The sequence below is a fragment of the Oncorhynchus mykiss genome, chromosome 23, assembly GCF_057628025.1.
Source record: "Oncorhynchus mykiss isolate SJ-2025 chromosome 23, ASM5762802v1, whole genome shotgun sequence".
Lineage (NCBI taxonomy): Eukaryota > Metazoa > Chordata > Actinopteri > Salmoniformes > Salmonidae > Oncorhynchus > Oncorhynchus mykiss.
The window spans coordinates 47,948,036-47,961,500 of record NC_143044.1 but is presented as its reverse complement, the minus strand read 5'-3'; the positions used below and the strand labels follow the sequence as shown (position 1 = coordinate 47,961,500).

General features: G+C 44.7%; 1 protein-coding gene across 1 annotated transcript in view; it reads left to right on the top strand.

Moving 5' to 3' along the window:
- Positions 1-13,465, top strand: part of LOC110503039 (integrin alpha-9) — a 160,169-nt gene that overhangs the window by 20,184 nt on the left and 126,520 nt on the right. The window contains exons 4-5 of the mRNA XM_036960871.2: positions 1,298-1,421; positions 9,310-9,377. Of these exons, the coding sequence (XP_036816766.2) occupies positions 1,298-1,421; positions 9,310-9,377 (192 nt within the window). The remainder of the gene's footprint in view (positions 1-1,297; positions 1,422-9,309; positions 9,378-13,465) is intronic.

Below are 13,465 nucleotides of genomic sequence, written 5' to 3'. Positions count from 1 at the left end.
AGCCCATGACAGCCACAGTGGGGTCTATTCCCTCCGGTCAGCTGTCTCTCCAAGCTGTCACACAGACTTTCCTATGTTCCTCCTGTTAGAACTCAGTTATTACAGTAGAGGAATGTTAGAACTCAGTTATTACACTAGAGGACTGTTAGAACTCCGTTATTACAGTAGAGGACTGTTAGAACTCCGTTATTACAGTAGAGGACTGTTAGAACTCCGTTATTACAGTAGAGGACTGTTAGAACTCCGTTATTACACTAGAGGACTGTTATAACTCAGTTATTACACTAGAGGACTGTTATAACTCAGTTATTACACTAGAGGACTGTTATAACTCCGTTATTACACTAGAGGACTGTTATAGCTCCGTTATTACACTAGAGGACTGTTATAACTCCGTTATTACACTAGAGGACTGTTATAGCTCCGTTATTACACTAGAGGACTGTTATAACTCAGTTATTACACTAGAGGACTGTTATGACTCCGTTATTACACTAGAGGACTGTTAGAACTCAGTTCAGGAACATTTCACACTACTGAACTGAGCCGAACCAAGCTGAACTGAGCTGGCCTGGTTGTGCATCCACTGCAGTTGCTGGAACTGTGCTGAAATTGACATGTGTAAAGAAATAACCCTGCCTGTGGATGCACACAAATACTAGGAAGGAACCCAGGATGTTATGATGAACATGTTATGAGAACTGTTAGGAACTCAGGATGTTATTATGAAGCAGGGGTTTTTCTTAATCTGATGTCCGGATAGTCACACCACAGACTAATGAGACCAGGGCCGTTATGGTCACAGTTGGCTGTGACTTCATCCCTTCTCTTCTCTCAGAACAGTTAATTTAGCAGCTTGGTTAAAGTGTGTGGGGGTATGATGGAGTGGGTGTACGTGTGTGTGTGTGTGTGTGTGTGTGTGTGTGTGTGTGTGCGTGTGCTGCGTACATCTGTCATCTTGTCTGTCTGTCCTGCCGCCTGTCCACCTTTCTGCTCTCTGTTATCTCAGAGTAGGCCAGCAGATCCAGTCACACCTGAGTGAGACGTCACGTCTCTGTCTTTGTGTTCTGACTGTGCCTCTCTTGTGTCTGATGCAGGCCTGTGCCTCTCTTGTGTCTGATGCAGGCCTGTGCCTCTCTTGTGTCTGATGCAGGCCTGTGCCTCTCTTGTGTCTGATGCAGGCCTGTGCCTCTCTTGTGTCTGATGCAGGCCTGTGCCTCTCTTGTGTCTGATGCAGGCCTGTGCGTGCCTCTCTTGTGTCTGATGCAGGCCTGTGCCTCTCTTGTGTCTGATGCAGGCCTGTGCCCACCGTTGGAAGAATGTCTTCTATGACTCTGAGCTCATCCTTCCCCATGGTTACTGTTCCATCATCCCTCCTACGCTACAGGGCCGGACCCAAGCCCTCATCCCCTGCTACGAAGGTACAGTCGTACACACACACACACACACACACACACACACACACACACACACACACACACACACACACACACACACACACACACACACACACACACAACTATCTCTACAGGGCAGGACCCCAGCCCTCATCCCCTGATATGAAGGTACGGTAATGTCCTCAGTGGTTCTCAATCTTTTTTGGTTACTGTACCCCTAATTACATTTTGCTCTGCCTGAAGTACCCCCTCATGAACAACTGATCAATAGGTCTATTTTCTCATAAGTACCCCCTTTATAGGCCACTTACTCTGGCGGGAACTTAGTACCCAAGGTTGAGAAACACAGCTTTATACTTCAGGATTAGATCTAATAGTGTAGAAACATGTCCTTTAGTAAACTATACACAGTGTCTTCAGGAAGTATTTACACCCTTTTTGATGTTCCGATTCCATGGCACAGGGTGTATGAGTTGATATATAAAACGACGCAAGATTCAAGACTTCGTGCTTTTCAGCTAAATGTATTTTCCACCAACAAAATGTTGAAAATTTGGGGCATACAATCATCACAGCTCTGCAGATTTTGTTGTGAGGATAAAGAATCAATAGACCATTTGTTTTGGTATTGCCCTTAGGTAGCCTGCTTCTGGTCTCAGGTTCAGGAATGGCTGAAAATGCATAACATTGATCTAAAATTGACCTTAGAAATAGCATTGTTGGGAGATCTGGAGAGACCTGGTCAGTCAATTACTAATATACTAACTAATAATCTTAGTAAAAGTATTTATCTTAAACTCGCAATCTGTGGATTCTATTCATTAGATATATTCAAACTATATGTTAAACATCACAGCATAGTTGAGAGACAGACAGTTGAAGTCGGGGGTTTACATACACCTTAGCCAAATACATTTATACTCAGTTTTTCACAATTCCTGACATTTAATCCTAGTAAAAATTCCCTGTTTTAGGTCAGTTAGGATCACCACTTTATTTTTAGAATGTTAAATGTCAGAATAATAGGAGAAAGAATGATTTATTTCAGCTTTTATTTCTTTCATCACATTCCCAGTGGGTCAGAAGTTTACATAGACTCAATTCGTATTTGGTAGCATTGCCTTTAAATGGTTTAACTTGGGTCAAATGTTTTGGGTAGCCTTCCACAAGCTTCCCACAATAAATTGGTTGAATTTTGGCCCATTCCTCCTGACAGAGCTGGTGTAACTGATTCAAGTTTGTAGGCCTCCTTGCTCGCACACACTTTTTCAGTTCTGCCCACAAATTTTCTATAGGATTGAGGTCAGGGCTTTGTGATGGCCACTCCAAACTTTGACTTTGTTGTCCTTTAGACATTTTGCCACAACTTTGAAAGTATGCTTGGGGTCATTGTCCATTTGGAAGACCCATTTGCGATCAAGCTGTAACTTCCTGACTGATGTCTTGAGATGTTACTTCAATATATCCACATAATTTTTCTCCCTCATGATACCATTTATTTTGTGAAGAAGCAAAGCACCCCCACAACATGATGCTGCCACCCAATCTTTTGATTTGCCCATGATGTCAAGCAAAGAGGCACTGAGTTTGAAGGTAGGCCTTAAAATACATCCACAGGTACACCTCCAATTGACTCAAATTATGTCAATTAGCCTATCAGAAGCTTCTAAAGCCATGACATCATTTTCTGGAATTTTCCAAGCTGTTTAAAGGTACAGTCAACTTAGAGTATGTAAACTTCTGACCCACTGGAATTGTGATACAGTGAATTATAAGTGAAATAATCTGTCTGTAAACAATTGTTGGAAAAAAGACTTGTGTCATGCACAAAGTAGATGTCCTAACTGACTTGCCAATACTATAGTTTGTTAACAAGAAATGTGTGGAGTGGTTGAAAAATTAGTTTTAATGACTCCAACCTAGGTGTATGTAAACTTCCGACTTCAACTGTAGAAATCCGAAGAGTGTGCCCAGCAGAGATAGGTGGGATGGGCTGAGGGAAACGGAGTGTTGGGGTGTGGAACTTGAGGCAAGTGGGAGTGGAGTTGCTGGGTGGGGATAGAATGACGGTCAAAGATGAAAGTCAAAAATAACATCAATTTTTTTTAATTTTTTTAATTAAGTTACTTTGAATGACAAACTTACATCAAACTTAGATCATTACATTAGTCTCGGATGGTGGAGGGGCAGCTCTCGGGGAACTGTTGGGGGGGATCTTGGATGGTTGGGGGCCTGGCAGTTGGGAGCTTTGGCCGATACGTCGCTGGTTCGGTCTCCGATTTGACTTGGTGTGAGATCTGTCAACGTGTCCTTGGGCGGGGCGCTTGACCCTGGTTGCTCCTGTGGGTCACTCTCGATGGGAGTCTGATAGATTGCTGAATGTAATGTTGAGTGTCTTCACTGCAGTTAGATTATATTTTTAATATTAAGTAAAAAATACAAAATAAATTAGGCTACCTATTGGTGGACGGGGATAAATGAAAAAAGCAGACATTGAATATGCTTGTACAGAACAAAAACATTCCAAAACATGCATCCGGTTTACAATAAGGCATGAATCTAAAACTGCAAAAAAAAATGTGGCAAAGAAATCTACCTATGTTTGTTGCAAAGCCAATAGAACACGCTACTGAGTACCACTCTACATATTTTCAAGCATGGTGGTGGCTGCATCATGTTATTGGTATGCTTGTCATTTGCAAGGACTATAGTTTATGATAAAAATAAACAGAATAGAGCTAAGCACATGCGAAATCCTAGAGGAAAATCTGATTCAGTCTGCTTTCCAACAGACACTGGAGACAAATTTACCTTTCAGGAGGACGATAACCTAAATCACAAGGCCAAATATGCACTGGAGTTGCTAACCAAGATGACGTTGAATGTTCATGAGGGGCCTAGTTATAGTTTTTACTTAAATATACATAAATCTATGTCAAGACTTGAAAATGGCTGTCTAGCAATGATCAACAACCACCTTGACAGAGCTTGAAGAATTTTTAAAAGAATAAAGTGCAAATATTGTCCAGGTGTAAAGCTCTTATAGATTTACGCAGAAAGACTCACAGCTGGAATTGCTGCCAAAGGTGATTCTAACATGTATTGGCTCAGTTGGTTGAATACTTATATGATCAATATATATTAGTGTTTTATTTTTCGTATTTCTTTTTCAATTTTTTATTTTTTATTTTTACAAATGTTAGAACATTTTCTTCCGCTTTGACATTACAGATTATTTTGTGTAGGTTATTGACAAAAAAGATAATTAAATCCATTTCAATCCCACTTTGTAACACAAAAAAGTGTGAATACTTTCTGAAGGCATTGTGCATGAATGGCTTCATACAAACAGACATTAATGTCATGGTTACTGCACAGTAACTTTCAATGGAATTATTCCTTCAGCTCACAATGTACACAACATATAGACAGAGATACAGACTGAAGTTTACTGAGTTTATAAGGAGGATGAGGGGGAGAGGCCTTGTGTGTTTAAGCTGTGTGTGTACATCCTAATCCGTGTGTGTACATGCTGTGTATACCCTCGGCCCCGGGTTAGACAGTGCAGGGATTTTATCATGACACACGTTCTCTCCAGGTCTCACAATGAGTTATAGACTTACACACACACACACACACACACACACACACACACACGGCTATCAGGCACCGTAAGAGCCTTGAAATGTTCTCTCTCAAACCAACTCAAGAGAGAAATATGAGCTCAGTCTTGCAGGACCCAACACCTGGAGATTCCAAGGACACACACACACTTTGCTATGCTGCTAAAGGATAAAATATTCCACACACTAACCAGGTTTCCATCCAAACTTTTTATACGAGTAAAGTACATGTCGGATAAAAATTGTCATGACGACAGGACTAATGGAAACAGAACATTTTTCTGTGAACTTTCCAAATGTCGTTAAAACAAAATAAGCTAGACAAGGTGGGATCTTTTTGTATCTGTAAAATTAATTATGCAAGAAACGTTGGGAGCTTTTATGTGCAAATATTGATATAATAAACATCATATTGAAGTAAACTTAAAGTCAAGTGAATGAAATTGTAAGGTCATGCCACTACAACTCAGGAAAGCATATGATGAACTTCACAGGGTGGTGAAAGTGCAAGGTGACGATCTTGATGCTCTTTTCCAATAAATATTGAGGGTCTTATTCTGGTGACATGATGATCGATGCTTAGCTGCCGTTTGACATAATCTTGCTTTTTTAGTCCATAATAATCTCATCAGGTAGACTATACCCGAGCTGTTGGCTAGAGCACACGTGCCAATACCAGAGTGGGCACATTCGCTATATAACACATCATTTTTTGAGACAAAACCATCAGTAGAGTTTGAAATGCGATGGAAACCCGTTTAACTTGTGACTTTTTATAAGTTATGCTGGAATTTAACCGCAAAGGTATTTGTATGTGCACTACGTCATCACCCACAGCCTTTTATCTGCAACACCTCCATTAGATGGAAACATCTCTGGTAGGAATATATTGTTTTATGCAGTTTTTAGAGTTTTCGCATGACAATCTGTAGCCAATTTGGATGGAAACCTAGCTAGTGTTTAGCTAATTGAGTTAGAGATGTAGGAATGTGTATTCCCTCCATAGACTAAATTGCCACGGGGATGGGGGAACATAGCCATTTGAAGCTAGCCAGTAACTCCTCCAGTATGTGTTGACGTCATTTCACAGGATTGAATGGAAGCTGTAGAGATCGGTAAGAAATGGCACTTCTGTATCCAAATATCTTATTCATCCATTTGGGGGTCTTAAGCAATAAATAGGCTGGTATGATGGTGCATTGATCAGTTATGCCAGGGGTGGGCAGCTCCACTCCTCCAGGGCCTGATTGGTCTCACACTTTTTCTCCATCCCTAGCAAACACAGCTGATTTAATCAGATTGCATTCTAAACTGAAGATCATGATTAGATGATTATTGGAGTCAGGTGTGTTAGCTGGGGCTGGGGCAAAACTGTGAGACCAATCAGGCCCTCGAGAACTGGAATTGCCCACCCCTGAGTTATACAGTTTCAAGCTGTTATTTGTGCGTTTTTGCACAAACATCAACCTTTAAAGTACCTGTCCAGTGATTACAGATTTCTATGAAATATACCTTTAATTAATGTTAAAAAGCCTAGCATCGCCCGGGTTCGGGAGGGCTTGGTCGGTAGGGGTGTCCTTTTCTCATCGCGCACCAGCGACTCCTGTGGCGGGCTGGGCGCAGTGTGAGCTAACCAAGGTGGCCAGGTGCACGGTGTTTCCTCCGGCGCATTGGTGCGGCTGGCTTCCGGGTTGGATGCGTGCTGTGTTAAGAAGCAGTGCGGCTTGGTTGGGTTGTGTATTGGAGGACACATGACTTTCAACCTTCGTCTCTCCCGAGCCCGTACGGGAGTTGTAGCGATGAGACAAGATAGTAGCTACTACAACAATTGGATACCACGAAATTGGGGAGAAAAAGGGGGTAAAATAAAATAAAAAAATAAATAAAAAAAAGAAGAAAAAAAGGAAGCTGTGTTGAAAACACTATTGGTCTGGTGTTTTTCAAGGCGTTTAAGAATATTTGCAGACTGAATTTATTCATTTATTAAACTTTTTTTAACCAGTCGAATCAGGAACAATATTCATATTTACAATGACGTCTTGGTAGTGAGAGGCCCATTTTCAAATAGCGTCTCAGAGTAGAAGTGGTAGGAGTGGTAATCTTGGATATTCATTATTATCTAAAAGGCAGAACTGATCCTAGATCAGCACTCCTACTGTGAGATTCTTTGTGAATATGGCCCCAGATACAATACTATAGGCTGTAGAGTATGCATTACCTACTCACCTGTAGGAGGGCTACAGCCTGGGACCACCCTGTCTTACCATGTTAGGAGGGCTACAGCCTGGGACCACCCTGTTTTACCATGTTAGGAGAGATACAGATTCTGATCAATACCTTCCTACTGGGGCAGCAGGTAGCCTAGTGGTTAGAGCGTTGGGCCAGTAACCAAAAGGCTGCTATATCGAATCCCCGAGCTGACAAGGTACAAATCTGTTGTTCTGCCCCTGAACAAGGCAGTTAAACCACTGTTTCTAGGCCGTCATTGTAAATAAGAATTTGTTCTTAACTGATTTGCCTAGTTAAATAAAATAAAAATCTGTTTATTAAATTGGTCCACTGTCAGGTTTCTCTGCCCTCCAAGTAATTTATAGGCCTTGTACATTCTAACACAATGCAGGTGGTTTGAAAAAGGATCTATAGAAAAGCATTTCCTATACAAGTATCATGACCCATGGTGCACTACTTTTGACTATGGGCCAAGATCAAAAGTAGTGCACTATATAGGGAATGATGTGCCATTTGGGACTCAGACACATGATTAAATGAAATGATTTGTTTTGATTCAGCCAAGTGAGTTCCTCTTTCAAGGGAGATTTTTTAGTGTCTTCCTTTCTGCACTTGCCGCCAATCGCACGGAGCAACTCCTGCCAAGCAACTAGGCACACACACACACACACACACACTGACACACACACACTGACACACACACACTGACACAGAAACACACACACACAGAAACACACACTGACACAGAAACACACACACTGACACAGAAACAAACACAGAAACACACACAGACACAGAAACACACACAGACACAGAAACACACACACACATATAAAGAAACACATACACAGAAAGACACACACAGAAACACAGAAACATACACATAAACTCACATATACCCCCCCCCCCAAAGCAGAGTTCTCCTCCCCACCCCAAGAGGCAGAGTTCTCCTCCCCACCCCAAGAGGCAGAGTTCTCCTCCCCACCCAAAGAGGCAGAGTTCTCCTCCCCCCCAAGAGGCAGGGTTTTCCTAACCCCCAAGAGGCAGAGTTCTCTTCCCCTCCAAGAGGCAGAGTTCTCCTCCCCCCCAAGAGGCAGAGTTCTCTTCCCCTCCAAGAGGCAGAGTTCTCCTCCCCCCCAAGAGGCAGAGTTCTCCTCCCCTCCAAGAGGCAGAGTTCTCCTCCCCCCCAAGAGGCAGAGTTCTCCTCCCCCCCAAGAGGCAGAGTTCTCCTCCCCCCCAAGAGGCAGAGTTCTCCTCCCCCCCAAGAGGCAGAGTTCTCCTCCCCCCCAAGAGGCAGAGTTCTCCTCCCTCCCAAGAGGCAGAGTTCTCCTCCCTCCCAAGAGGCAGAGTTCTCCTCCCTCCCAAGAGGCAGAGTTCTCCTCCCTCCCAAGAGGCAGAGTTCTCCTCCCTCCCAAGAGGCAGAGTTCTCCTCCCTCCCAAGAGGCAGAGTTCTCCTCCCTCCCAAGAGGCAGAGTTCTCCTCCCCCCAAGAGGCAGAGTTCTCCCCCCCAAGAGGCAGAGACCCCCCCCCCCCCCCCCCCAAGAGGCAGAGTTCTCCTCCCCACCCCAAGAGGCAGAGTTCTCCTCCCCACCCCAAGAGGCAGAGTTCTCCTCCCCACCCCAAGAGGCAGAGTTCTCCTCCCCACCCCAAGAGGCAGAGTTCCCCCCCCCCACCCCATAGAGGCAAAGTGCTCCCCTCCCCAGTAGAGGCAGAGTGCTCCCCTCCCCCGTAGAGGCAGAGTGCTCTCCCACCCCCACCCCGTAGAGGCAGACTCTGCAGCTTTAATGCATTCCAATTGGAACCCTATCCCCTATATAGTGCACTACTTTTGATCATGGCCCATGGCGATCCCATACGGCCCTGGTCAAAAGTAGTGCACTATACAGGGAATAAGGTGCCATGTGGGACGTAACCAAACTTTCTTCCCCCAGTTTCCAGATTTTGACTTGGCCTGCGCTGAAGACTTTGACTAGCTCCATATGGAATGCAGGGAGAAGTGGAGTATAAATGCTGGCTCAGATACACAGCAAAGTCATTTGTGGTTTGTTTTTTCTTTGCAGACTATAAGCAGAAGTATGGGGAAGAGCACGGCTCGTGCCAAGCGGGGATAGCAGGCGTTTTTACTGAGGTCAGTGGCAGTGCATTCTCCATGTTCATCTCTTCTCTTCCTCTAATACATGTGGTACTGCTCTGTTTGTGTTGCTGTTATCTCAGGCTGCTCTTTCAGTCTGGTATACCTTTTAATGGTAGAGAAAACACATGAGCACACACACACACCACACCAGACATACACACCACACACACACCAGACACACACACACACACACCAGACACACACACACACACCCGACACACACACACCAGATGCACAGACACACCCACACACACACTGACACATACCAGACACACACACATACCAGACACACACACACACACACACTCACACACACACACACACACACACACACACACACACACACACACACACACACACACACACACACACCAGATGCACACACACACACACACACACACACCTGACACACACACACCAGATGCGCACCCACACAAACACCCACACACACACACACACACACACACACACACACACACACACACACACACACCAGACAGACGCGCGCACACACACACACCAGACACACACCGCACGCCAGACGCACACCGGACACACACACGCCAGACGTACACCAGACGCACACCAGACACACACCAGACACAAACACACACCAGATGCACACCAGACGCACACCACACACCATTCACACACACACCAGACAGATGCACGCGCACACACACACACCAGACACACACACACCGCACACGCGCACACCCACACACACACCAGACAGACGTGCGCACACATACACACACACACCAGACACACACCACACCAGACGCACACCACACACACACCAGACACACACCAGACACACACCACACCAGACGCACATCACACAACAGACGCACACCAGAAACACCACACACACACCAGACACACACACACAAGACGCACACACACACACCAGACACAAACACACACCACACACACAATAGACACACACCAGACGCATACCAGACACACACCAGATGCATACCACACACACCAGACACAAACACACAACAGACACACACTAGACGCATACCAGACACACACCAGACGCATACCACACACACCAGACACACACCAGACGCACACACACACACCAGATGCACACACACACACCAGATGCACACTCCACACACCAGACACACACACCAGACAGACACACACACGCACACCAGATGCACACACACACACACACACACACACACACACACACACACACACACACCAGACACGCACACACACCAGACAAACATCACACACCAGACACACATACACCAGACGCACACCGGATGCACACACACACACCAGACACGCACACCACACACCGGACACACCAGACATACACCGGACACACCAGACGCACACCGGGGACACTAACACATCCAGACACACTAACACATCCATACACACCTACAGACAACACTCAAACTGTTATGAAGCTGCTTTTCGTCTGTTTGGGCTCTGTTTTCAAGGCTGGGCTCTCAGCAGTCTTCAACATCAGCTCTGGATAAAGGTATTCACACGGTCTGCCTTGTATTTCTCTAAAATATTGGGTGAAATTCACCAGACTTTACCAGACTTGACCTCTCTGTTACGCTCTAAGCCTTGCCTTTTCCTCCCCTATAAAGGGATAGGGTCAGAAGGAAATAAAAACGTATTTTGCCTTAACTGCAGAAACGTGGCTATCAGTCAAACCCTACGTTCTTCCATTCACACTTCCTTTTCCTCAGTCTGATTTTTCCAGACTATTTGCACAAGACGTGTTTTCTTCAGATAATTAAATACTGGAGTGTGGTTAGGCTCACATGCTCGCAGTGAGTTACTAAGTTACACGAGCTTGTTAACATCTCCTAACCTGGAGTGTGGTTAGGCTCACATGCTCGCAGTGAGTTACTAAGTTACACGAGCTTGTTAACATCTCCTAACCTGGAGTGTGGTTAGGCTCACATGCTCACAGTGAGTTACTAAGTTACAGTAGCTTGTTAACATCTCCTAACCTGGAGTGTGGTTAGGCTCACATGCTCACAGTGAGTTACTAAGTTACAGTAGCTTGTTAACATCTCCTAACCTGGAGTGTGGTTAGGCTCACATGCTCACAGTGAGTTACTAAGTTACAGTAGCTTGTTAACATCTCCTAACCTGGAGTGTGGTTAGGCTCACATGCTCACAGTGAGTTACCAAGTTACACGAGCTTGTTAACATCTCCTAACCTGGAGTGTGGTTAGGCTCACATGCTCACAGTGAGTTACTAAGTTACAGTAGCTTGTTAACATCTCCTAACCTGGAGTGTAGTTAGGCTCACATGCTCACAGTGAGTTACTAAGTTACAGTAGCTTGTTAACATCTCCTAACCTGGAGTGTGGTTAGGCTCACATGCTCACAGTGAGTTACTAAGTTACAGTAGCTTGTTAACATCTCCTAACCTGGAGTGTGGTTAGGCTCACATGCTCACAGTGAGTTACTAAGTTACAGTAGCTTGTTAACATCTCCTAACCTGGAGTGTGGTTAGGCTCACATGGTTGCAGTGAGTTACTAAGTTACAGTAGCTTGTTAACATCTCCTAACCTGGAGTGTGGTTAGGCTCACATGCTCGCAGTGAGTTACTAAGTTACAGTAGCTTGTTAACATCTCCTAACCTGGAGTGTGGTTAGGCTCACATGCTTGCAGTGAGTTACTAAGTTACAGTAGCTTGTTAACATCTCCTAACCTGGAGTGTGGTTAGGCTCACATGCTCGCAGTGAGTTACTAAGTTACAGTAGCTTGTTAACATCTCCTAACCTGGAGTGTGGTTAGGCTCACATGCTCGCAGTGAGTTACTAAGTTACAGTAGCTTGTTAACATCTCCTAACCTGGAGTGTGGTTAGGCTCACATGCTCGCAGTGAGTTACTAAGTTACACAAGCTTGTTAACATCTCCTAACCTGGAGTGTGGTTAGGCTCACATGCTCACAGTGAGTTACTAAGTTACAGTAGCTTGTTAACATCTCCTAACCTGGAGTGTGGTTAGGCTCACATGCTCACAGTGAGTTACTAAGTTACAGTAGCTTGTTAACATCTCCTAACCTGGAGTGTGGTTAGGCTCACATGCTCGCAGTGAGTTACTAAGTTACAGTAGCTTGTTAACATCTCCTAACCTGGAGTGTGGTTAGGCTCACATGGTTGCAGTGAGTTACTAAGTTACAGTAGCTTGTTAACATCTCCTAACCTGGAGTGTGGTTAGGCTCACATGCTCACAGTGAGTTACTAAGTTACACAAGCTTGTTAACATCTCCTAACCTGGAGTGTGGTTAGGCTCACATGCTCACAGTGAGTTACTAAGTTACAGTAGCTTGTTAACATCTCCTAACCTGGAGTGTGGTTAGGCTCACATGCTCACAGTGAGTTACTAAGTTACAGTAGCTTGTTAACATCTCCTAACCTGGAGTGTGGTTAGGCTCACATGCTCGCAGTGAGTTACTAAGTTACACAAGCTTGTTAACATCTCCTAACCTGGAGTGTGGTTAGGCTCACATGCTCGCAGTGAGTTACTAAGTTACACAAGCTTGTTAACATCTCCTAACCTGGAGTGTGGTTAGGCTCACATGCTCACAGTGAGTTACTAAGTTACACAAGCTTGTTAACATCTCCTAACCTGGAGTGTGGTTAGGCTCACATGCTCGCAGTGAGTTACTAAGTTACAGTAGCTTGTTAACATCTCCTAACCTGGAGTGTGGTTAGGCTCACATGCTCACAGTGAGTTACTAAGTTACACGAGCTTGTTAACATCTCCTAACCTGGAGTGTGGTTAGGCTCACATGGTTGCAGTGAGTTACTAAGTTACAGTAGCTTGTTAACATCTCCTAACCTGGAGTGTGGTTAGGCTCACATGCTCGCAGTGAGTTACTAAGTTACACAAGCTTGTTAACATCTCCTAACCTGGAGTGTGGTTAGGCTCACATGCTCGCAGTGAGTTACTAAGTTACACAAGCTTGTTAACATCTCCTAACCTGGAGTGTGGTTAGGCTCACATGCTCACAGTGAGTTACTAAGTTACAGTAGCTTGTTAACATCTCCTAACCTGGAGTGTGGTTAGGCTCACATGGTTGCAGT